General features: G+C 37.9%; 4 protein-coding genes across 4 annotated transcripts in view; all 4 read right to left on the bottom strand.

The window, feature by feature from the left end:
- Positions 1 to 25,603, bottom strand: part of LOC144643847 (uncharacterized) — a 158,983-nt gene that overhangs the window by 100,422 nt on the left and 32,958 nt on the right. The window lies entirely within an intron of this gene.
- On the bottom strand, positions 7,567 to 10,736 carry LOC144643856 (tyrosinase-like). The gene is made up of 3 exons (XM_078503242.1): positions 10,644 to 10,736; positions 9,934 to 10,081; positions 7,567 to 8,818 (listed from the first exon to the last, which is right to left on the bottom strand). The coding sequence occupies exons 1-3, from the start codon at positions 10,734 to 10,736 to the stop codon at positions 7,902 to 7,904; spliced, it is 1,158 nt and encodes a 385-aa protein (XP_078359368.1). The 3' UTR covers positions 7,567 to 7,901.
- Positions 12,986 to 16,334, bottom strand: LOC144643866 (uncharacterized). Its single transcript, XM_078503254.1, has 3 exons — positions 16,040 to 16,334; positions 14,508 to 14,849; positions 12,986 to 13,624 (listed from the first exon to the last, which is right to left on the bottom strand). The coding sequence occupies exons 1-3, from the start codon at positions 16,146 to 16,148 to the stop codon at positions 13,251 to 13,253; spliced, it is 825 nt and encodes a 274-aa protein (XP_078359380.1). The 5' UTR covers positions 16,149 to 16,334; the 3' UTR covers positions 12,986 to 13,250.
- LOC144642254 (complement factor B-like) lies at positions 17,909 to 20,283 on the bottom strand. The gene is made up of 3 exons (XM_078501235.1): positions 20,184 to 20,283; positions 19,284 to 19,670; positions 17,909 to 18,841 (listed from the first exon to the last, which is right to left on the bottom strand). Exons 1-3 carry the CDS (start codon positions 20,281 to 20,283, stop codon positions 18,537 to 18,539), a joined length of 792 nt encoding a protein of 263 aa, XP_078357361.1. The 3' UTR covers positions 17,909 to 18,536.

Consider the following 25,603-nt stretch of genomic DNA (forward strand, 5'->3'; position numbering starts at 1 on the left):
AATCTAATTATTTTGCGGTAAACAAAACCAGACTATTCTCACGCGAAATGAAAGTCGGTCGGTCAAAAGAATCGTCATTTTCACTATGTGCCTTATCTCAGAATTCCTTGAGATAAATATATTTCAACTGTAGAAGGATGATACTTTCAAAATATTTAAAGTTTTGTCTGGGTAAATGATTAAGCACTTGTCAAAAAATTATTCAAAATCGTACAAAAACGACACAAATCACGCAAGCTTTCGAATGCGTGACCAAAAGTATTACCACCGTATTTGTTCTTTAAATCAATTTAGTCGCAACACTAGCAATACCAAGGCATAAATCATAATAAATATGTTCACCTTTGCTTGATTATGATATCCTGTCCCATGCAATACGTTTTTCCTGTCATTTCTTCAATGGCTTCTCGTTCAGTTCGCATGCCGCTTGTCGAATCCGTCTGCGACTGGTGAGTTTGAAGCAACCACCGATACGAGTTTAACCAAATATGTATCGTCATGATTAACAAGCCCTTTTTGTGTTACTTGATTAAGCCATATTTCAGGTTATAGCCGGCAAAGCGTTTTCGATAAGCCACTTTGCAGTGCCTGTTGGCCCCGTTATTATTCCAAGTGAAGTATAAATTTGCATACTTTCGAGACAAGCGTGACAGTTTTTTATACTTAGGGGGTGGGGTGAGGAAGGGTCTTAAATTTTTAGATGAATCAATGGTTTGAAAACGTTTGGGGATGAATTGTCACAAACTCGTATTTGCTACGTGATTTACTTTACTTATAAGTTCTGCTTACGCTCAAAATCAAAGAGAGAAAAACCGTAAAAGTATTGACAAAAAGCCGCTGTCAGGAAAAAAGTGTTGTAATCTATTAAAGTTAGACTTTCTAAAAGTTGTTTGCTTCTCGTTTCCGGTTTGGTGGTAGTCTATAATCTACTAATTGCTGGTTGCTCCTTCTATAAAAACCATATAATTCAGTTATGTACTTCGTTATTCTCCAAAACAACAAAGTAAAATAATTGACCTTGTGTGTGCGAGAATTCACGTTGTTTACTTTTAGGAGACGAGACTAATGTAATTTACTAAACTCGATTATAGATGTTTGAATGATTTCTTTTTTCTCACGAACCATTTGTGGAGCAACCGGCACAACACAGTCCCCATAAAGTGCTTTTTCCTTCAGTTGTCTGGTGAACTGTTGGAAACTCCACATGTTCTCGCTGCACTTGGTGTCTCATGGAAGTTTCTTGTTCTTTTAAAACGATAGTTGGCAGTCCTTGCTCGTATGATCGACGCGATTTTACTATCTGTCCCTTTCATCGATCCGAGCTTGGAATTGGATGGCGAAAAAGTTCCAGTACATGCAAAGTTCCTCACGAGATTGCTTATCACAGTAAAGGGAAGACTTCTAAAGGAGATAGAGATGTAGGAAGAGAAATATCAAATGTCATATTCCTGAAAACTGGTATCCTTGTTCCCGTGGGGTCAGGTTTGACGTTGTGAAATTCTTTTACATACCCATGTAAAATACGGTATTAGTTTGTGACAATTCATCCCCAAACGTTTTCAAACCATTGATTCATCTAAAAATTTAAGACCCTTCCTCACCCCACCCCCTAAGTATAAAAAACTGTCACGCTTGTCTCGAAAGTATGCAAATTTATACTTCACTTGGAATAATAACGGGGCCAACAGGCACTGCAAAGTGGCTTATCGAAAACGCTTTGCCGGCTATAACCTGAAATATGGCTTAATCAAGTAACACAAAAAGGGCTTGTTAATCATGACGATACATATAATTATTTGGTTAAACTCATATCGGTGGTTGCTTCAAATTCACCGTCGCAGACGGATTCGACAAGCGGCATGCGAACTGAACGGGAAGCCATTGAAGAAATGACAGGAAAAAACGTATTGCATGGGACAGGATATCATAATCAATCAAAGGTGAACATATTTATTATGATTTATGCCTTGGTATTGCTAGTGTTGCGACTAAATTGATTTAAAGAACAAATACGGTGGTAATACTTTTGGTCACGCATTCGAAAGCTTGCGTGATGATTTGTGTCGTTTTTGTACGATTTTGAATAATTTTTTGACAAGTGCTTAATCATTTACCCAGACAAAACTATAAATATTTTGAAAGTATCATCCTTCTACAGTTGAAATATATTTATCTCAAGGAATTCTGAGATAAGGCACATAGTGAAAATGACGATTCTTTTGACCGACCGACTTTCATTTCGCGTGAGAATAGTCTGGTTTTGTTTACCGCAAAATAATTAGATTAAACCAAAACTCTTGAAACTATGCTTATTTGGACAAGGAAGAGTCATGCAATAGACCGGTTGTATTTATTTTTTTCTGCGCGTGATGGTTTTGACATACGAATCGATTGAAAATGGTCAATTTTCAACCCAATTTGTACCCTCTCAATCGAGTCTAGACGAGTCTAGATGTCAAATCGAAAATTTCGTTTTTCTCAGAAAAATAAAACTATTTGAAGAAAAAAACAACATTACGTTTTTAGTTTTAATAAGGACTACCTTCATGCAGAAGATGAGCGAAATCCCTGTATTTTAAGAATTGCCGCAAAAAACAATTTTTGTTCGATTCTTCTACAAACTTGCTCTTAAAATACGTAAAACAAGACTACTTGAAGGCGGAGTTGTCTAATAGTAAAAAGTAATGCATGCATTTGACTTAAAATTGGTAAGTTGAGAGTTCGAACGCAGGATGTGTCCTCGTATTGTGTGCGAGTGCAAAATATTCTTCCCATTACCTTTTTCTACCTAGCTGTAAAACAGTTCGTGGATTTTTAGATGGCTAGCTCGATCTTTTTATTATTTTAGTCTTAGTTTACAATATAACAGACACACATATTCATTAAAAAGTGATGCTTAGAAACTGTGAACCCATTTCCATTATTCACCGGGCAGTTACACAAATGTCAGGTATTTTACAATTTGCATTGGCATATGTATAAGGCTGTTCAGTAATTAACTGAAATTGACATAAAAAACAGTGATATTTATGATATGATATCAAACTTTGCTGTATTACTCAGTTATCTAAGCATTCTTTTTTCTTCGGATACATACCACTGTAATCAACATTAAGGCATTGAAGTCCATAAATAGAGCATATTGGACAGGATTTTAATCTTTTTTATCAGACTTTGTTATTTCATGCTAGTTCTAATAAGACCTACGTACCTTCTTAATTAAGCAAAATTAATTAATATAATAATAATAATATTACCATAGCCTGATGTATTTTCCCATTTTTTGACTATTTCGGTGTCGTGATCGGGGAATGGAAACGGCGGGGTTGGTGGTGAGGGGTGGGGACTGTGTGTCGACTTTTCGTATCGTTATCACTGAAGTAAAAAGCAGCTACTACTTAGTCATTTTGTGATGTACAAAATTACCGTAGTTTCTCGATTAAACGCCGGACCCCGATTAAACGCCGTCCATGTTTAAACGCTGGGTCAAAACTAATAATTTTTAAATGAACGCCGGGGGCGTTTGATCGAGGTCCAGGCGTTGCCGTTTATGAACTTAAAACTTTGTATCCGTAATATTTACTTGTTCCCATAATTATTGTTTATATCGTTTCGGTTCTGTTTATCACAAAATAAAAATTAATCTTGATTGCAACGTGCCGTATGGACCCGATGCAATACTGTAACTCTTGGTAATAATCATCCTCGGAGACCCAGGGACAGTTTGTCTGGCCGGGACGAAGGGAAAAATAATTCTGCCTTGACAGACTGGCCCTAGGTATCGAAAATGAGTAATAATAAATCAACTTGAAAAATGACAAAAAGTTTCAATTCGTCAATAAACGCCGGACCCCGATTTAACGCCGGCTTCAAATAAACGCCGGGTCCACCAGGTCAAGTTTGAAATAAACGCCGCGGGCGTTTAATTGAGAAAATACGGTACCTTTAAATTGAGGAAAATGTTAAAACAGAATAAAGCGCAGATCGAGTTCACATCGCCAAACTTGGAATCGCCCTTCCAATTTGAAACTCGGCTGTTCAAACTGAAGCTTTCGTTTTGCTTTTTGAGTTGGCTATAGCCCAACCGAGCCTAATTTTTCAAAATGTAAAAGTATGTGAATTCAATCCCTTGATACTTTTTCTCGGTTCAGACTTTAATCTTCTTTGTATACATCTTGTGGCATTTAAATCAGTACCCCTGACATTTTGGAAAACCTTTTAGCGTGATACCGGCTTCTGAGCGGCTCCTGACAAAATGGAAGTTACGAGGCAGTATATAATCAAGGTCTCGCTTTCAACTATTTATTTAGAGCGGCTTTCAAATGAGTGTCGTAAAACCAAAACCAAAGCAATCATTCTGGCCAATCAAAACAGACACAAACAATCCAGTAAACCAATCAAAACGCAAAGTAAATACTTGTAGCCGACGCGAAGCGCGGGAAAACGTGTGTGAGCGAGTCACAATTGGTTTTGGTTTCACTTCTGATTGGTTAAGAAAGTGGCGCGAGATTTTTAAACCAATCACTAAGCGAAGTAATGCAAAACCAAAGCAAATACGAATTACTTTCGACACTCAAGTGAAAACCGCTCTATTTATTCATTGTTTATTTATATATTTTTTATTTGCTTGTTTGTTTGTTTGTTTCTTTGTCAATGTTTCTGTTCCTAGCCTTTTTTAACCCCCAACCGACCCTGAAAAGCTATGGGAAACAACACATTTAATAGGGAGGGCCTTATGCACGAAGAATGAAAACTGGAATCAAGACATAAACACCGGAACTTGGGAATATGGCTCGAACAAAGTTAAAAGGAATTTGCAAGTTGCTAGAGCAAGCTTGGAACACATTGCGCCCTTTAGTTCCACATGTACACTGACGTTTTCGTCAGTGGAATTCATTGGTTGTCTTCTCTAGGCGTTTAATTAGCTCTAAAATTACTTTCGCATTCAGCGTTCCTCTCTGAGTGCCCTCTCGCGATATTTGTGTGAAACGAAACGAGTGAAACGAGTCTGTCTGACTGTCTGTCCGTCTTACGGTGCCTGACTGTTTGACAAAACCTCATATGAAGGGAAGCGCGGATGGCAAATTCAGTGGACACTGACCCTTTGGCTTGGAGTTCTGGTTTTTGCTGATGATATGTGTCTACGTTACATGTACACCGGCTGGCGGATATGAAAGACAAAGGAGAACGTTTAGGAGTACACAGAAGACAAGGATAATGAAAGTTCAAGTTAGGCAACAGGAACAACTTAAAATATACGGGGAGATGGTTGAAAAGTGCCGTCCGAGATCATCTACATCTACGAGTGGAAACGAGGAGACAGACGAGGACATTTTAGCCGGGACACCGAAAGGACAGATGGCGTTCGCGATGCTAATGCATCGTTAGAAAGCAAATGCCGTTAAATTAAGAACAAAACCGTCAGGACACTCGACCCAAGGTTAAAGCGGCTCAGAGACCTGGAGATCAACGAAGTCATTGAGTAAGAAGCTGCAGTCGTTGGTCAGTAAATGTTTGCTTCAGTACTGAAAACCCGATGGCCAAACACGATCTCAAACGAAGACATCATCAAGAGGAGGTTGCAGAAGAAATTCAGGCTTGCCGGGATTCAGACTTTCTCTTCGCAGTTGCATAAGTTACGTAAATAACTGCGATGATCTTCTTTACATTTATTTTTTTATTCCACAGTTCAAATATATGAATTTCATATATTCATTATTTTATGTTCATCTTCCCCGGGTATATTATGAACCAGCCAGTTCCCAGTTGGCTTGTTAGCTCAATTGGTTAGAGCGCTGCACCGGTATCCGCGCAGAGGTCAGGGTTCGAATCCTGGCAAGCCTGAATTTTTTCAGATTTTCTTGTGGCAGCTGCATAAGTTGCGTAAATAACTGCGATGATCTTCTTTACATTTATTTCTTTATTCCGCAGTTAAAATATATGAATTTCATATATTCAGTTTCAGTGTCATCTAAAGAACGAATGACATTTCCTGCTAAAAAATTCATTTGCATGTGTCAGATGATAAACAGCACTAAGATTTGCAAAGATCAACAAATGCAAGAGCTCAATTCAATTCAACCTGGGGACGAGGAAGTCGTGGCCTCTTATATGCGCCGAAAGGAAAGACCAACTACATGAAACCATCAGAAGCGGCGTCAGCTCAAAGCAACCTACCACGAAGCATCCACAACGAAGACCTGCAGCTAGTAGTGGCGGCAGGGTACTATGCTACCACTGTTCCAACCAACTCCTACATCAAGTATGAAACTGGTGGAGGTGCCTGCGGTGGTTGTGGTGGTTGTGGGGGTTGTGGTGGATGTGGGGGTTGTGGTGGATGTGGGGGGGGGGGGGGGGGGGGGGGGGGGGGGGGGGTTGTGGTAGTTGTGGGGGGTGTGGTGGTTGTGGCTGCGGAGGATGTGGAGATTAAATGAATTTACACCTAACATGGAAATGTATAAGCTGCCGCTTGCGTCTTTCATCGTCTACGACCGGAACACATCGAACTCACGGCACTGAATAGTGGCGAGGCCTTTATTGGCATTGCCACGTCGAACTGCTGATCCTGCAACATTCAAATACTATCAGACTAATCCTGTACAGCAAGTACGCAGATTACTTTTAAGTTTTATTTTTGTCGCAGCAAATTCTAGGCGCGATGTAGACAGGTAACGGGGAAATATTTAGTTATCATTAACGGTAAAAAGTATGTTCGGAGTGTTTAGAAATGTTCAAATAGTCCAACGTTTAGGGAGAACCCCTACATTGTTAAAATGATAGTTAGTTATACCGATTACCGTTAAAACTACATTGTGATTAAGTAACAACCAACAAGTAGGAACTCACTTTCACCGAACGAGCGTATTTTTCCAAAGGTGTTCTATAAATGTGTGTCCTTGCTTTAATTTTGGTTTAATAATTGTTCTTCTTTCTCTAGGGCTAGGTTGGAACCGTATTCTATTATCTGTATTGTTGTCTACTAATTGGGAGGCGCGTTAAGTAGGTACCGGTACCGGCGATATTAATACGGGGGGTGGTTTCAATGTACTGAGAACGGAATAGAAACACTTCTAGTCGCTTCGTGCTAGTAAACCAGAGTTAAGCGCTCGTCTGACGGGAACTAGCCTCTTCCCCGGGGTTAACCTATAGTAGACTATACGGTAAAAGCGTAGGGATTTGGCAAGCTTAGGTATGGAAAAGAGTAGCGTAAACTATCATTTGGGCATTTAGAAGAGACGTTCAAAATATCTCAAACAGACTCGTGCACCTGCTGGCTACTCACCTGAGTATTTTATGGTGATAGTCAAGTGAAAACTACATAAAAGCTAAGGCTTCAGTCTTTTTACTGCCCTCCGGGCTCTAATTGCTCATAGACAGACTTCACTTCTACATAATTGGGTACATGTTTATCGTAGTTGATGTTGATCTTCCTTTGCACCCATTGTCCATAAGGGACAAAATAGAGAAGTATCGACATATAAATGCTAATACAATTTAGAAATTTAGAAACCAAGAAATGTAAAAATGACACCAGTTTAAATTGAATATAGATATACTTTAAGCAAGTAGAATCGATACAATGTTAATTAAGATAAAGTAAAGAAAACTCCTTGTCTAACGAGGATGTATAGTCCTCCTAATTAAAATCATGATAAAATACAGACTGCAAAAATAAAGTGCTGTTGTTGTTGTTACATATTCCATTAACAGATGTGTTATGATCGACAAAGTCGGAGAATTGCGTGCCATTATTTCAAAGTCGGAGAATCTCGGGGATCTCTCTTTGTGTGATAATAAACAAACGGACACTTAACCAAAACTAAGATTGCTGAAGTGATAATTACTGAACTACATCTTTCATTCCTTCAAGGATCTTAGCATCTTCTTCTTAGCCACATTTATCAAACAAAGTTCTCTAGCCGTGCGTCAGAAGCTGTACCTTCCGGCTGTTCATACGTGATTCTAATTTCACCAGGCAAGTTGTGATTATCAAGCAGTTCCCATGGAAACCGCCCACTCAGTGGCATCTCGAATTCAACGTTGTTGAAATACTCAAAAGTGTGGTTTCCTCTTTTTATCTGCCAATCTGTCCATAGTTTATCAATAAAGCTGTGATGAATCCAAAACTCGGGCGTGAATGAAGCAGAGTGATGTTTTAGCATATGGCCACCAACACAATCGTGAAATGCTGGATGAATTTTATCGCGAATATACTTTTCAAACGTAGTAAAATTTTCTTCGTTTGTCATCTTTTGTATCTCTTCCTTGCTTGGAAGAGGGCATGCGATATTAAAATTTCTTTTTAAACATCCTTCCCCGATCATTTCAGGTATGGCAAAGACACCGTCTTTAAAAGGCCCATCTCTGACGCAACCATTAGGCAAAATTCCGTCACCTCCTAGGCCGTGAGGACCTGGATTCCAAATGTCGCTGACCTCAGTCGTTCGGGCCCAGTGCTTTGCGTCCTTGCTCCAATCCCAGTAAGGAATGGTTACTCGACAGTCAATCTGACGAAGTAAATTTTCAAATTCCTGCAAATACCATCTGTGCCATGGAAGAAATATCTGAGGCATGTGATGGAGGAGTTTAGTGGGCATCCTTGAATGAACTTTGCATATCCTTCTGTATTCGTCTCTGTAAATAGGGTTAGTAGCGGCAGTTTTGAAAGCTTGCACAAATCGCTGTCGCTCCTCAAAATTCATAGTTGTGAATTCTTTTCTGATTCGATGACAGAATAAAAGTTCTCCATTGTAGCACATACATCTTCGTTCACATTCATCGTAATGTACGTTGGTGTCATTGCAGTACACAGGATCACCTGTAAATTAACTCAAGTGATTAATAGACCTCACTGATTTAACATCTACTGCCAATGGTGTGGCTTTGCTTCTTTTGCTCTTCCAACGTGCCTCTTTTCATTGAAACCTTTGTTTTTACTTAATGTGAGCACAGGCTGGATAAATGGGGGATAAATGGCTATTCGATACGAACGCGAAAGTGAAAGCTAAAGAGTTGATTGCTGCAGGTTTTAATTGTCAAATTCACCTCCACTTGTTTTGAGAGTTGCCGAGAAGCGACCGGACTTTGCAATAACATTTTAAGGATTGTCTAAGAAAATCCGTTGATCTCCAAATAAAATGAGTTTTCCCTGTCGTTTCTACAGATGCTTTTGCGAGGCTGGAGAAAAATGGAAAATGTCCAGCAGGCGCGCAGCGCTGCATTCTTCTAAGACTGGCAGCCAAATTTATTTACAGTCAACTCTCTCTAAGACGGACACCGTCGGGACCGGCCCCAACTGTCCGTCTTATAGAGGTGTCCGCCTTATAGAGAGTCGAGGTAACGTGACACCAGAAATTTTGAGACGATAAAGCTAAACGGCTATGCACAACGAATACACGTCTGTTTAAGTCGCTTACGTTAGCAAAACCTATAAGGTGGAACAAAAATAATATCAGAAATTCGACTTGTTTGTTAATAACAAACGGTGATACTGTAAGTAGAAAACTAAATCTACAAGTTTAAGCAGAGTAGTAATGCGTTTTAGCGGATTGTTTTTGGTAAATTTGGTATTCTAAAGGCGCTGACCTGCTATGCTATATGTCGATAACAAGTTTTGAAGTATTATTTACGAAAAAATAACTTTTAGTGCCTGTCCGTTGGCGGTTTCAAAGTGTCCGTTGTCCGTTTTAGAGAGATGTCCGTCTTACAGAGAGTTTTCTTACAGTAAAATGACTGAAAAACGGCAGGGACCATAACCAGGTGTCCGACTTATGGAGTGTCCGCCTTATAGAGGTGTCCGTTAAGAGAGAGTTGACTGTATTAAGTAACAGTGTTATTTTTCTAGTCTACCTCTACTTCGCAGCTGTTCTCCAGGTCGCCACTTAATGCTACTCTGGAGATAGTAACGGTTAAGAAAGGAGAATAATACAATACCTTTCACGTATTTCTTTAAATCACTGTATTTCAGACCTGGGCACAAGTTGCTTTCTTTCATCAAACTCGCTGTTGCAATCAAGAGAGAGCGAAACGACGCAAGCAGGTCTCCAAAACATCGTGGAACAGAAAGACAGTTTATGACTTCCTGAAATGAACCAGCAACAAAACAAAGCATATTACTTGACTTTGTTCCTGGTTAAAATGATTACTGTGTATTTTTTCCGAAGTTCAGAGCTTCATATGAGAATCATTACCCCTTTTGCACTTTTTACCCTTTTGCACTTTTTAACCCTTCGATGAATTTATTCAGTTTAAAATAGAATAGAATTGCGAAGTAATCAATTAATTTATCTTTTATACAAAATTTTGTTTCAAATTATAGATAATGTCACAATTATGATAGTTTTTTTAATAGCCGATAAACCGAAAATTAACAAGGATGGTTTGACTGAGGAATTATTATGACGGATTACGAATTAACGATTTTTTTTTTCAAGATAGTTCGTCCTTGACAACTCAGAATCTTAAAAGTCTAATAAATCGATTAGCTATTGATTAGTCGGGGCTAAACCAAGTAAACCCGGCCAAAAGGTAAGAGCGGCGAAAGTTTTCTTCACCACTTTTTGAAAACTTTCGTCTCTCCGAGTTTTGCTGAGTATACGTCGTTTTTGCCCCAACAACTGCCCCTGGGTCCTCGAAGATGTTACCTGGAACTCTGCGCATTTTTCAAAGCTTCTAGTCTTTTGTTCGAGAGCTTGAAATATTTCACTTAAATGAGCTGTACAATCTTTGATTACCATCTTCTGACAAAACTCTGTGTTTTTTAAGGCTTCTATCCGGAAAATCACCATGAAAACAATTAAAAGATGCTTATACGAAGTAAATACAACCATGATAAAATTTTCTCAGTTGCTGAATGTACGATGACATGAATTTACACGGTATTCCGCGAGGAAATAAATTTTAGTACTTTAGAAGCCTTGTTAAATCATGATAACCGTCTATCAATTAACGAGTTAGGCAACGAAATAGTAATTAATGTCAACACCGTGACATGTCTTCCTCTTTTCTAATTATTTTTTGTTTTTGTTATTAACATTATTTCCCGTGTCAGTAAGAACGGATGAATGGTTGTACAAACTAAATGCATTTTTGGATTGAAAGAGATAAATAATGTCAAATCAGATTCTTCATGGAAATTACTCATCGAGTTTTGTATTGTGTAGTGAATTACACTGTAAAGAAAAATCGGACTTGTTTTATTAATGTCTTCTGTTTTCCTTTATTCTTTACAAAAACATAACATACACTTATTTATTGATGGCTCGTGACACCTGCGGTCGGAACAATAACATTCGTGAAAGATAAATTGGAGAACCGAGACATTTAAGAAGAAAGTTAAACACAAACAGCTTATCTTTTTATTAATTAAAGAAAAATCGAAGGACGCATCAATATAATAGTTTCAGCTAAGGTAGAAAAACACCAAAGGAGTAAAATCAATCTCAAAACACAATAATAGTTACGACTGAGGAAGTTCAAACAGATTACGAAGGACAAACTTGAAAAAAATTGGCCATTTTTTTCAAGATGTCCGTCCAAGACGTGGCCTCTTTAAGAATCGATTTCTTTCTTTCATCACACTTTTAAGTTTTAAAGGGGCAGTGTCACCAACATTCAGTGCTACTTTAAAATCCAATGAAGATGTCGGTGTAAATTGAAAGTCCACTTATAGTGGCCTGGCGTTGCTACAGTGTACAGTGCTAGTCATGAAATTGTTAAACAGTGGTGAGGTTACAGACTGGTAGAAAAGAAATGGCTAAGAACTTGATAAGGTTGGGTCGACATTTTCAAGTTTGACAATTTTTTCTTGGAAGAAAATGTCTTAAAAACCAGTCATTGATCACAGTTTATTCACAACTTGGAAAATAATTTATGCATTTCTTTTGTTGTTCAAAGGTTATTTTGTTGATCAGTAAGTCCCTTATAATTCTACATGTAGCACAGTTGACACAAAAACGTAGATGACTTCTAGTGACACTGTCCCTTTCACACATCGTAATCAATTTGTTCCTTTTTTTCCGGTGGGATGTCATTCTTTTAATAGGGGACAAATTTACGGTTAAAGATATTTAACGTTTATTTGACTTGTTAAATAATCCTGTTGGTGGCGTATATAATTATATTTTTATATAAAAGGCAATGCTTTCTTCTCTTTTTCCTTTCTCTTGTAAACAATCAATTAAAAAGGAGACGTACTGACAACTGTTCCGGTTTATTATTGGAGAACGACACCCTGCTTGCAGAGATCTTTCTGCCACCCGGAAGGACCTAGAGCGATATTTTTCCAGTAAAGACCAAGCTAACGAAAATTTAAAAGATTTTTTTAAAATATGTGGCTCTTTTTGCCTCGCTATAGCCCGCGTTTTAATTTGCTAGTCGGCCGGGCATTATCATCGCTTATAATAACACCTGTGGGCATTACAGGGAAAATCTGGCTCCTATAACAGAGCGCGTTATATCTTAACAGGCTTTGGCGCATAGCAGTATAATATGGCTTCATGTCACACGTTATTACTTGTAAAAGTCCCTATTCTTGTCAGAAAATCACCGCACTGAACTGATTTAAAGAAAATTACAACAGTCTATAAGGCAAGAAAGTTTTTGTTTGTCAAGCGGTTTAAAAATACTTTTCATCAAAGCTTTAGATGGCTGACTTTGTTTTCTTCCTTCATCGTCAAACTTGTTTTTTGAAACCTTGGCCCTGCTGAAATTGGCAGGCCACTAGAAAAACGGTTAAAAAATCAATCAATAGCTAAACTTTAATTCGTGCTGCTAAAGTATCTTCAGTTTGCTACTCTCGTTCTATTTAAGATGCCTTTGTTGTAAATTTGATATATTAAAGCATGAATTTTCCATTAAATAAAAGCTGTAAGGATTTTCTTTGCAACGAAGCTAAGAACACATTCACGCACCCATTTGCCACATTTTATCAAAAAACTGTAGAGCTGATAAGCCGTAAGTAACGAGCCAGTCAGAAAGCCAGAAATGTAACAATTGAATTTATTGAAAATCAGTTACCCCAGTGTACTCTTTTACATCACTAAACTTTTAAGCGACCGCAGATCTTGCCTCGTCTATGCCAAAAGTCTGGATACAGCCCTGCTAATGGTTCCAATAGCGGATATTTTTTGAACTGTATCGTCCTTGAAGGGGTAAGTTGCAAGCTAAATCTATAAATTGTTTCATTTCGCTAAAGTTTCAATCACACAGAGTTCAAGCTATTTCTATTTCTTCGCTCTCGCCGTCCGTGGCTATCCTCGCGAACTTGTCGTGCAAGGAATCAGACGAATCTGGTGGAAATCTTGGATTCGCACTTCTCCGTCATCAAACATCACTTGGTAGGCAGCTTTCCTGTAACAGCTGATACTGCACAAATTCCTTTTGTATACCACGTCGCCAGGGGAAAACCCGGTTCGTCCTGGCCAAAAACCGATCACACGCTCGCCAGCCCGGACGTCACTGTAACACGGGAGCTTGTCGAGTATTACTGCTGCTCCGTCATTCTTGTACAGAGTGATTGTGTCGCCACCGTCATAATTGATGAGTACGGTAGTGGACGTGGCACTTGTAACGAATCCGCGACGATAAAGACCGTCTGTTCCGTTGGCAAATACTCTGGCGCCCACTGGAAATAAAAACAATGAGGATATTAGTTATGATCAATAGAAATACCCAGTACCCGATACCCGATGAGATTATCAGTACATAAAGGACGAAGGATAACCCGAATAAGTTCATTGGGGGGTAACCCTGCGATGGACTAGCATCTCATCCAGGGGGGAGTAGAAATACTCCTAGCCGTTTAATGATACAGAAACCGGGATAAGCTCCGGCCTGATGAGCCACTTGGCTAGAAAGCAAGATTTACCTTTTTACCCAATAATTTAGACAACAAATGAAGTTCTATACCATCGTCAGACTAAGACTAAATTTTCTTAGTCTGTTGATGGTATAGCTTATACCGAAATATTACAGTTTATTTACTTAAGAACTTCACTTGTTGTCTAAATTATTGGACTCAATAGAAATACCTAGCAAAATATGTTGTGTTTTATCTGGATCAGGGCCCGTAGCATAAAGCAGCTTTAGCTTAATTGGGATTTTGTGCAACTGTTCTCTGTGTTCCTAAGGGTTCCAAAGCATTGTGTTTCCCATACTCTTTCATCCGCATTCTGATTTGATTTAGACATTATAGCGTTCTAGAAAACTTTCGGGAACACAGGGAATGCCACTTAATCTTAATTAGTTCCTAATTATATAATGCAATCGAGCCCTGACCGTCAAACAAGGTTTTGGGTTGTGCAGTGTGTAAATGAGGTGCAAACATTCATCACGGTTTTTTGGGAAGGGTAAAACTGCATTTGAATACATATGTAATACTGGCGAGTTAGTATCGTCTCAATAGAAATCCTCAAATTAGACTACAGCATTTATAAATAGAACACAAGTACACAAAACTACTGTCAATAAAGTGTAGCTCCCTTGGGAAAGACAGGTCTCTGACTTACCTTCGTGAGCCGAAAAATGTTCCGGGAATATCCTCAATTGTCTGGCTTTGTAGTAATCCTCGTCGTTGTCGTCAAAAGTCACCTTCAAGCGGTTGGAGGCATCTTTTTCAGTCACATAACCAATGTAGTATTTGTGGCCACCTTTCCAAGTCGTCACGACGTGGCTACCAACATCTATATGATAAGACACTTTATCGGGAATAACAGCTGAGATGTCCGCGATGCTGTGACTGATCCTATCGCCGTCATCAAACAAAACATGTATCAATCCCTTTCCAATTGACGAAACTTTGCCAGCGTAATAAAGATTATTCGTCCAGCGGGCAATGATCCGGTCATTGACTGTAAGAGAAACAATAATGCCAAAAAAAGTTAGAACTAAAGAAGATTGACTCCATGCGGGAAGACTCTGAAAACGCTGTTGATAATCAGTGTACTTCCTAATATCCACTAGCGTGCGAATACAGCGCAGGTTTAATATAAACTTCCATGATTGCGAACGATGTAACACTCTAACAATCAATTAATCAATCAATCAATCAATCAAAATATACCCGAAGAAAGGTAAATTATTCAAATCATTAAAGGGCCTATATCCGCGAAAAGGAAAAAAGGTTGTTTAATTAGACAAATTTTCGATCATTACAACGCTTTACAAGTGTGGATAGATTGTTGCGACTAGACAAATTTTGGCCAAAGCGGACAAATCTCCAAACGCACCACCGCCAAAAATTGTCTCGGGTAAAAACTGAACAATATCGGGAAACTATATATAAAGAACAGCAATTCCATAAAACGGGACTTGTGAAACTGAATGTTCATTTTCATTGTGAATTTAGAACTCTAACTTTTTTTGTAATTTCGTAAATCTGTCCGTTTCTCGTGAGATTTAAAGTCGCAGAACGCTAGAGAGTTTCTTTACCGATCACTTCCTCGAAGGCCGCTTGACCTTCAAGCGAATTCATTCACATTCTAAAGAAACAACGTGTGATGAATTGCTACAATATTCGCAAACAATAAACAAACGAGCTTAGCATTATTAATAGTATCTTAGGTATTTTAATTGTGTCCCCAATTAGTCCATAAGGGCTAAACACACAGACACGGTAATAAAGTTTTTATCTTATCTTATCTTACACTAGAAAGGTTTTTTCTTTGGATTTGTGGGCCGTAAAATTCGAACGACTGCAAAGCAAAGGCCACACAAGTGCTGTCAGATTTGATAGATTCGTAACAAATTGGCAGTTTGAGTGCATGGGGATATAAAGTTGTTTGACAAAAATTGTAGCGACAAAATTTGTCCTTTAGTTTTGTCACGGACAATTCAAGTTATGACTGCTGTTGCGGATAGGCCCCAAAATAATTACAATCAGCAAAATTGATAGGAAAGATAGCATTTAAATTATATAATCATAGACCGAGAACATCTCTTGAAGGAATGTGATGACTCTTCAGTGATTTCAAAGCAATGAAATCAGAGCACTGTTGTGAATAAACGAACTTCAGATAAGTACAGTGCTGAAAGAACTTACCGTAAAGACTTGGAGATACAATGGGTCCCCAGCTAAACGCTGAAGTGTGTCCTGTTAGGAACACAACGAGGCAAATTATGAATGCAGAAACTCTTCCCAACCCAGACATTTTCAAATTTCGATCACAGCGTTCTGGCTGTAAACCGCTTTATGGGTTTGGTAACACTTAGAAGTCTAGGTTGTTTTAATAGCTATCTTAACTTCCGTGAGACTGTTTTATTTCTGGTAAAGTTTGACAGTTTTTCGCAACTTTGAACTTGTCTCAGCTGAGAAGTAAGAACATTGCTATACCGCAGGATTGACCTATTGTTAGTTTCTTCATTCCTGACAAAACGTATAAGTAGATTAAGGACCTTGAATACTAGAGACTCACAAAGAACTCGAACGCTAATCTTTTCTTCTTTTCTAATATCCATTGTTTTAGCTCCACTTTGACCTCGTTTCATCAAGGTTGGCAAAAACACTAAGGTGCTCTCAGTGCACGCACAAGAGGTTTGTGCTAGAAGCTTGGTCTTTCAAAACTCTCGTGTTTGCAATGACGGATGTTTCGTGTTTCGCCTATTGTTATGAAAGGAGGTCAAAGTAGAACTGAAAATCCAGGATTAAAATTTTTGTTTGGCATGGCGTTTAAGCTCATTGTGAACCGTAATGGTTTTTAATAGTCACAAGTCAAGGGCCTAAAAACATATTAAAAGTATGCACAAAAGATAAACAAGCCGCAATAGAATAACGAGATGTACTGAACGAAGTAACTCATAACTAAATAAACAAAAATTAATAACTTTAAAAAAACGGAAATCTGTAAAACATGGAAAACATGAGGCGTTACTGCAAACATGAATTTGCAAGATACTCTTAAAGTGTTTCAGCTCTATTTTTGACCCCTTTTATAAGAATAAAATGCGCGCTCGTCAAATGTTGCACGCACGAGAATTTTGGTGCAGGGAATATTTTTGAAACTAAATTAAATTTTAGTTGTCTCAAATACGTAGTGTAAACATTGACTAAGAAATGCAGTGCGGCTTATTTTACTGGGAACCACTACGTGGTCATCAATGCAAAAGTGCGTGCAAGACTGCTGTCTCCTCATCTTCTCATCTCCTTAAACTTTATATTTGACCCTCTTTCATAAAAATTAAGGTATCACGGAAGGAAAATTGGCCTTTTCGTTCCAAGCACTGTCCAAGTGAAATTGTGTGAGAGCCACCAATGGTAACCCCAATAAAGTATATATTTTCTGAAAGCTTATTGAATAAAGATTGTAATTGTGGATTTTGTTTTGATCATATAGACCATAATAAGCAACGTCAGCATTTTTATACTTTAAAATGGCGTTTTTAGGGCTTCTTTAGGATTAAAAATTCATAAAAAATTAATGGAGCAAGAAAAGAAAAAACTGAGACACCGTTTTTTAGACCAACATATGTAGATCAAATTCCACATAAAAGTTTAGGCTCTCACCTAAATGTACTCTCAAATAAACCTAATGTTGGGCAACATCATAATTGCAAACAAAATGCTGACGTTGTTTATTATGGTCTATATGATCAAAACAAAATCCAAAATTACAATCTTTATTCAATAAGCTTTCAGATAATATATACTTTATTGGGGTTACCGTTGATGGTTTGCATACAATTTGACTTGGAACGAAAATGCCAATTTTCCTTCCGTGATACCTTAAGCCATTTCGCAACAGAGAATTTTGGACTGTAAAATACTCTTATCTTTGCAATAACTTATTACATAAAAAGTTTTTCAGTACATGGCAAATTTCAGCCCCGGCTGAAATTTCAATCCGGTTAACCAGGCTGAGATTAAAGCTCGGCTTCCAGAACAAATCTTACCAAATTTCCATAAACCATGAAGACGTCAAGTCACATGACCAAACAATTGCAATTGACTCACTTAAATGTTCCCAGACAATTATCATAAAAATTTACGAAGTTTAGCCATTATATAAATGCTTGGTTGTTTGAAATCATCTCGGGTACCTTGTGTGATAAAATCATAAAAGACGTTTAATGTGATCGCTACTAGGTAAGACTTTTTGTATCATTTTATTGGCTACAGATCACATTAAAAGAAGACTGAGTTTCTATGAATGATGCTAGATGCCTAACCAATACTGTGCAAATTAAATCCCATGTTACATTTATTTGTAGCTTTTTAAGTGTTTTACCGAACAAAATGTCAGAATAGTAAAGATTACAGGTCTCAAATATTATTTATAAATTTAAAATTACTGCCTTTGTGGGATTACCAGAAAGTAGTATCGATATAATGGAACCCGGTCACTTCTAAACGCAAAAAAAAACAACTACCAAAGGCCTGCGGCTATACGAATCTACAGATAATTAGTTCCTACATAAAATCTAGGGTGAAGCCACTACTGTTCTCAGTTCTTTGTGTAAATGTTAACAGCAAATAAGACAAAGTTGTTTACAGCACTGTTCTAAAAATTCTAACATGGAAATATAAAAATACACACATTTAATTAACAAGGAGGGTCATAGTTGACGATGCTGTATTTCCCCGGAGAGACCTGTTTTACAATCAACTTAATGATATCCCAGAATCCCGCCAAATCTTTAACTCTAAACAGGAACTGATCTGGTGGATAGGAAGCCACCTTCACAATCTCATCTATTCCGTTAATGTAAGTTCCAACAGCAACCACATAAATATCAACTCCACTGTTTTTCAGTTTGTCGGCATTGGGTATGGTCAAATGGTCATCGACGTTTGATTGACCATCAGTGACAAGGAAAACCATCCTTCTTGTTGGGAAGGGACTGAGACCTTTGAAAAATAAAAAAAAATTATAAAACATTTATCACAAGCATTTCAGTATAATTAAGTGTAAACACAGGAAAATTATCCGCCGGCTTTCAGCTGTTGTCTGACTTGGTCTTATCTTTGTCTCTAAAATTATTAAAATCAATTCACTAAAAAGAAGCGCAAACATTATCACTGAGTTTCCAAAGGTCGATTTCTCTCAAAGTATTAGTGACGGAATCGTAGTAATGGAACTGATTTTCTGACCGGAAGGACATGGAGGTGACTGCCTTTTCAGAGTCAGAGTCATCAATATTTAGTCAGAGGCTGACTAAATATTGATGATCATCTCGCCCAGGCTTTCGCGTCTTTCCCAATAACTTAAGCAAACAGGCATCTCATGTTGCGCTCATTAGAGCCGATAAGCCCTAAAGCTACATTGTGTAAAATATTGTATTAAGAATACCTGAGGAAGGGTCATCAAACAGTTTCTTTGCCTCTGCCAGTCCAGCTTGGGTGTTAGTGGAGCCACTTGGATAAGATATCTTTGTTATCTCATTGGCTGCTGAAGTGTATGGCAAAAACTTGAAACTGACAGTGGCTGAGCTGGCAAAGGTAACCGCCGCGTACTTCGAGTCATATCCAGGCTTGTGCAGTGTTGTCATCATGTGTTTAAGTGCTTCTTTTCCTTTCTTGAATTCGCAAGAACCAACCGACCCAGAACCGTCCAAGACTATTACAATATCTTCAATGATAGATGAACGTTTCGTTATGACCGCGCTCTGACCGTATCCCAGGAAGTTGGTCATAAGCTTATTTGCAGTGACACTCGGGGGAGGAACAGTTTCAAAAGCTGAAAATAAAAATGCAGGATTATTAAGGACAAACGCGGGGATGATTGTTGTGAAAACGCCTTTCGCAAACAGTATGTAATGCCTTTTAAGAATAGAAAGAAAATCTCAATTTCTTTTTTGTTTGTGGGTGAATGTTGCAATATTTAACGCGCGCTCAGGAAGCCATTCCAAATCAACTGTCAGGAGTCAGCAAATCGTAGTCAAGCTAAAATCGATCACAGAACTTCCTTTGAACCTCATGGTTGACACTGAACCATCGTTTTTTAACAGTTCACACAAGCCTTTATCCATTCTAACGACGGAATGGTAGTATTTTACAAAACATTGAACACTGAACATTCAACAACGTCAAGTAAAGGTTTGAAAGAGGCGTGGACCGCTGAAGTAAGTTTGTACGAACACGGCATTACTGTCAAACTATCAACAGTATTACTTCAACAAAATAAACAGCTGTTCTTTTACACGAGACATTTGTAGTACTCTTGTGAATTAGAACAAATGAATTTACTTACCCTGATAATAAGGATCATTCGGATCTGTTGGGTAAGTTGGGAGGGCTGGTCGCCAAAAAAGTGCTGAACTTTGTCCTGTTAGGATCACAAGTAGGCACATCACGGAGGCAAAACATGTAGCAAATCCTGACATTCTCAAGTCTTGATCGCTGCGCTCTGGCTGTAAATGTTCTGGGATTGAAAAAATGAATGGCTGAAATTTTCATTATTATTTTTACATATAAAAGAAACTTGCGTGTGACCGTTCTTTATCTGGTACATTTTTTCAGTTTGTTGTTAGGCCGGGGGGTTGGGGACACATTGCGCAGTCTGCGCATAGATAACCGCCGTCTTAGACCCGCTATGCTGTATGTCAATAGTTTATAGAAATAGACAAATTATTCAAAATCTATTGCAAAAAGTCAGAAAATATGAAAAGAGGCAAAACCTGCAAAGGATATAGCATATACTTTGCAGGAAAAACCAAAAACTTACTTTAAAATAACCGAAATTTAAGCTTTAAAAACCGCCAAGTTTGAGACAGTACACCCCATAAAAACATGGTTGTCAAAGAAATTTTTAAGTGAGATCTATTGAAAATAAGCACAGCACTGGATGTTTAATAAAATATTCGCCGTTCTACAAATAAGAATTTTTGGCCGAAAAATGTTCTTGTCTTGTCATTCGCCATTTTATTATAACATAGAACCATGGTTGTGATGGTTACGTCTGGGAAACTCTTAAAAATTTTCTAGTTTTCTAGTTTTTTACGCGTTAAAACGCTCCCGGCTTTGTTTAAGCGTCCGCCTAGTCCAGTTCCTGAACTCTCCCTTCGCACGCCTGGGTTTAACCCCTATAAAGGGCGCGCGAAAGGGAGAGTTCAGGGACTGGACTAGCGTCCGCCGCACTAAAATAAAAAGAACTTGTACTGTACATATTTTTCTGTTTCCATCACGAAAGAGGAAAGTAAAGTTAAGATGACACAAAAATGGGAGTGCTTTGGTGGCTCAAAGGAGATTTATTCACCCCACCAGGGGAATAAATGGTTTTATGCATCTGGTTAGTGCCAGTCTCCCAGCAAGGGGCTTGGGGTACATCCGGGTCCTTGGGAATCCTACATTTAAGCAGACGAGGCCAGGTTACTGTCCTCTTTTCCCAACACTCGTGCTCTCCATACAGTTCGTGATCCGGGGTGGCCAAAAAATGGCAAATTATGCTTTTGTCAGTTCTTCCCAGCAAACTGCGCGCAGCCACTGCATTGTATAGGAAATGAATTATGAGTATTTACAATAACAAAGAGCATAAAGTAGTGCTTACTCACATAAAAAATCAGACAAACAAAATTAAACTCACTAAACAGTGTTTGTTTACGAATGATGGCAAAAGGAAACTAGAGAGTTTTTTAGGAAATGTTTGCGATCCTGCTTACCGTTAAGGCCAAAAAAATGAAAGTTAACAATTTTAACATAATAAAGCTAGACACTATGCTATTGCCTTTTCTATTTTCAGCTGTCAAGAGTATCTTTTACCTTGCTTGACTTTCTTTTCAGGTTCTTAAGGATCACACTTTCTCTTCACAAAGCTCTGTCTTCGTCGTCACTATGGTTTACGTCTTCTAGGAGTAACGAAGACAAGGAATACCTCCTTTTATAATGCTGATCTCGACCTACTGAGTTGCACGACTAGCCTATAGCTACGCTGTAAACAGCTTATTTGATTGATTTTAGCGGAAGGAAAAGATACGTATATGGTTTTAGCCGGCGGAAGGAATTGATACGTATAGTTACAGCGGAAGGAAAAGTTACGAGTGATTTTAGCGGAAGGAAAAGGTCCTCGAGAAAAGATACGCAAGTTACTGAAGAGACTACTTGAGATTTGAAAGTCAAATTAATTAATATTCATGCAAAGCATAATGAATAAGGCGATCAGAGCAACTGAGCCAAAACAAACCCAATGTACATTGCATGTATATGATTTTGCTTCTAATCTCGTATCCTATCCTTTTCTACTGCATGGTCACTTCCTCTTTACAATATTATCAAAACCAGATGACTTTTTCACACAGTGTTAGCTCAGTAACGTTTAAATGTATTTTTGTAGCCCGACGTTGCAATCTCGTCAATCCAAACTGTACAATCGTTTGCCTTCTTATCCCTCAGGCCAAATTTGGTGTGGGACGAGCTCAAGAAGGTATCTCAGGGCTACAAACTCCTAAAACTTACAAAGATGAACATGGATTCTCACTTCCATGGACACCGACATTGGATAAACCGATTGGATCTAAATCCACTTCATGCATGCATGCACAAATTTCAGCAAACGGCGCTTTGATCTTCCACGCGGTCACCACTGGAACAATTTCCACGCGTACTTAAAACAATCACACAATTTTAATGTTTTTAAGGAGTTTCTAAACAGATAGCCTACTAATATAAGTAAGCAAGCAATCAAGTAAGCAAGTACGTAAGAACTTTATAATTGTGTCATCTAAGCAAACTAATGTCTCCGCTACATACAATAATACATTACAATAATCATATAATATAATAGAGTATAATATAATCAGACAATGTAAACAACTGATAGAATATGAAATATTATCGAATATTAGGGGACGTGTAACAATAGAATTAATCAGACAATGAAATCGGTATCAAATTTGTAACAAAAGAATCGGTAACTAACGTCACGCCACAATAAAACGAAATTTGTGTTGAATAAAGAAAACGTTGTGGTGGTTACGTCTGGGAAACTCTTTTAAAAGTTTTCTAGTTTTCCAGTCTTTGACGCGATAAAACGCTCACTGCTACGTTTAAGTGTCCGCCCCACTAAAACAAAAGAACTTTTGCTGTACATTTTTTCTGTTTCCATCACGAAAGAGAAAAATGCTTTTAAAGTAAAGATGACACAAAATATTGCGAAGCAAAACGTTTGTCGACATCATAAACCTTTGTAAAGGTGTGTTTTGGTGGCTCAAAGTGCATACTCAAATTAAAAATCAGACAAACAAAATTATTAAAACTCACTAAACAGTATACGTTTTCTCAGACAATTCCGTGTTTGTTTACGAATGATAGCAAAAGGAAACTATAGTTTAAGTTTGTCAAGGGAAATGTTTGCAATCCTAAAATGAAAGTTAACAATTTTAACTTAAACTATGCTATTCTATTTTCAGCTGTCAAGGGTATCTTTTACCTTGCTTGACTTTCTTTTCAGGGTCTTTAGGATTTCAGTTGCTCTTCACAAAGTCGATTTTAGCGGAAGGAAAAGATACGTATATGGTTTTAACCGGTGGAAGGAATTGATACGTATGGTTACAGCTGAAGGAAAAGTTACGAGTGATTTTAGCGGAAGGAAAAAGTCCTCGAGAAAAGTTACGCAAGTTACTGAAGAGACTACTTGAGATTTGAAAGTCAATTTCATAAATATTTCCGCAAAGCATAATAAATGAAGCGATCGAAGCAACTGAGTCAAAACAAACCCAATGTACAGTGGAACCCCGATATAACGATCTTCGATATAACGATATTCCCGATAGAACGATGAATACTTTATGTCCCGGCAAAAGTTACAGTAAAATATATGGGGCAGAACCCCGATATAACGATCTTCGATATAACGATATTCCCGATAGAACGATGAATACTTTATGTCCCGGCAAAAGTTACAGTAAAATATATGGGGCAGAACCCCGATATTACGATCTTCGATATAACGATATTCCCGATATAACGATGAGAATTTAGCGGACCGAACGTAAAATCCTCCCGATATAACGATATTATCCCTACACAGTCACAATTTAAGCAAAACATTGAATTTAAATCAATAAAGTAACAGTAATCGAGTACTCTCTAAAGTTTCTGACAACAGCTTTGTACGATGATGTACGGAAATGATACTGTGTTTTAAGCCTCTTTATTCAGTAAAAGAATATACTGTATGTTAGGTTTACCCCGATATAACGATATTTTCGGCTATTTTACGGCCATATCGTTATATCGGGAGTTTCGATATAACGATACCTCGATATAACGATATAATTTTACTGCTCCCATATCGTTATATCGGGGTTCCACTGTACATTGCATGTAATATAATTTTGTTTCTAATCTCGTTTCCAATCCTTTTCTACTGATCACTTTCTCTTTATAGCAATATCAAAACCAGATGACTTTTCCACACAGTGTAGCTCAGTAACGTAATTACCATTTTGTTACATGTATTTTTGTCAGCCCGCCGACGTGGCAATCTCGTTACCCAAATTGTACGGTCGTTCGATTAATTCGTTTTCTTATCTCTCAGGACAAATTTGTTGTGGGACGAGGGGAAACCTGACATTTTGGGCTACAAACTCTAAAAACGTACAGAGATGAACATGGATTCTCACTTCCATGGACACCGACATTGGATAAACCGATTGGATCTATATCCACTACATGCATGCAGGCACAAATTTCAGCAAACGGCGCTTTGATCTTCCACGCGGTCACCACTGGAACAATTTCCACGCGTACTTAATTTTAATGTTTTTAGGAAGTTTCTAAGCAGCTAGCCTACTTATAGATGTAAGTAAGTAAGTATTCAAATAAGTATTAAAGTAAGTAAGTAAGTTAGTTAGTTAGTTAGTTAGTTAGTAAGTTAGTTAGTTAGTTAGTTAGTTAGTTAGTTAGTTAGTTAGTTAGTTAGTAAGTAAGTAAGTAAGTAAGTAAGTAAGTAAGTAAGTAAGTAAGTAAGTAAGTAAGTAAGTAAGTAAGTAAGTAAGCAAGTAAGAACTTCATTATTGTGTCAAGTCCGAGTCTAGCACACTACTGTACGCTAATTTGGGGTACCATTTAAACTACATTACAATAATCATGTAATAGAATACAGTGAAACCTCGATTTAACGAAGTGCCAACGAAGTGCCAAGGCCTGGGGAAATTTGTTCGTTATATCGAGGGTTCGTTATATCGAAAACCTCGATATAACGAATTGCGGAAAAGCAACCAAAATGTTCGTTATATCGAGGTATAGTTAATAATTGTTTTCCACGCTGTTACGTTGCACTACCCAGTATTTAATGATCTGAACTGTCTAAACGACTGTCAAAAATTACATTTGTGCTTTAATATTTAATTTCCACGTAGGACGGTATGGACTTATGTCTTTGAAGCTGTTTTCCTGTTAGGATTGAAGTATTTTCTTCCTTGTTGGTTTGTTCTAAATTCATCTTTTGTCGCGTGTTAACTGACATTCGTTGTATTAACTAGGTACATTCTACATTCGGGCTTTCGGATTGTGTTCGTTATAAAGAGGATTTCGTTATATCGAGGTTCGTTATATCGAGGTTCTGTTCCATACATTTTACTGTGGCTTTGGCTGGGCTGAAGAATATCGTTCGTTATACCGAGGTCTTCGTTATATAGAGGTTCGTAAAATCGAAGTTTCACAGGAATAAGA

This window comes from Oculina patagonica, chromosome 2 (genome assembly GCF_052425735.1).
Source record: "Oculina patagonica isolate OP01 chromosome 2, crgOcupat, whole genome shotgun sequence".
NCBI lineage: Eukaryota > Metazoa > Cnidaria > Anthozoa > Scleractinia > Oculinidae > Oculina > Oculina patagonica.

Bases quoted from the DNA above. Each gene is read 5' to 3' on its own strand.
- LOC144643856 (XM_078503242.1), bottom strand. From the start codon at position 10,736: ATGGTAATCAAAGATTGTACAGCTCATTTAAGTGAAATATTTCAAGCT. The intron at 10,082-10,643 runs GTAACATCTTCG...GGTTCATTTCAG, and splicing joins AAAAATGCGCAGAGTTCCAG to GAAGTCATAAACTGTCTTTC. The intron at 8,819-9,933 runs GTATTGTATTAT...GTTAATTTACAG, and splicing joins TTTAAAGAAATACGTGAAAG to GTGATCCTGTGTACTGCAAT.
- LOC144643866 (XM_078503254.1), bottom strand. From the start codon at position 16,148: ATGTCTGGGTTGGGAAGAGTTTCTGCATTCATAATTTGCCTCGTTGTG. The intron at 14,850-16,039 runs GTAAGTTCTTTC...TTTCTCTTACAG, and splicing joins TGTATCTCCAAGTCTTTACG to TCAATGACCGGATCATTGCC. The intron at 13,625-14,507 runs GTAAGTCAGAGA...TTTTATTTCCAG, and splicing joins ACATTTTTCGGCTCACGAAG to TGGGCGCCAGAGTATTTGCC.
- LOC144642254 (XM_078501235.1), bottom strand. From the start codon at position 20,283: ATGTGCCTACTTGTGATCCTAACAGGACAAAGTTCAGCACTTTTTTGG. The intron at 19,671-20,183 runs GTAAGTAAATTC...TTTTATTTTCAG, and splicing joins GAATGATCCTTATTATCAGG to CTTTTGAAACTGTTCCTCCC. The intron at 18,842-19,283 runs GTATTCTTAATA...TATTTTTCAAAG, and splicing joins GTTTGATGACCCTTCCTCAG to GTCTCAGTCCCTTCCCAACA.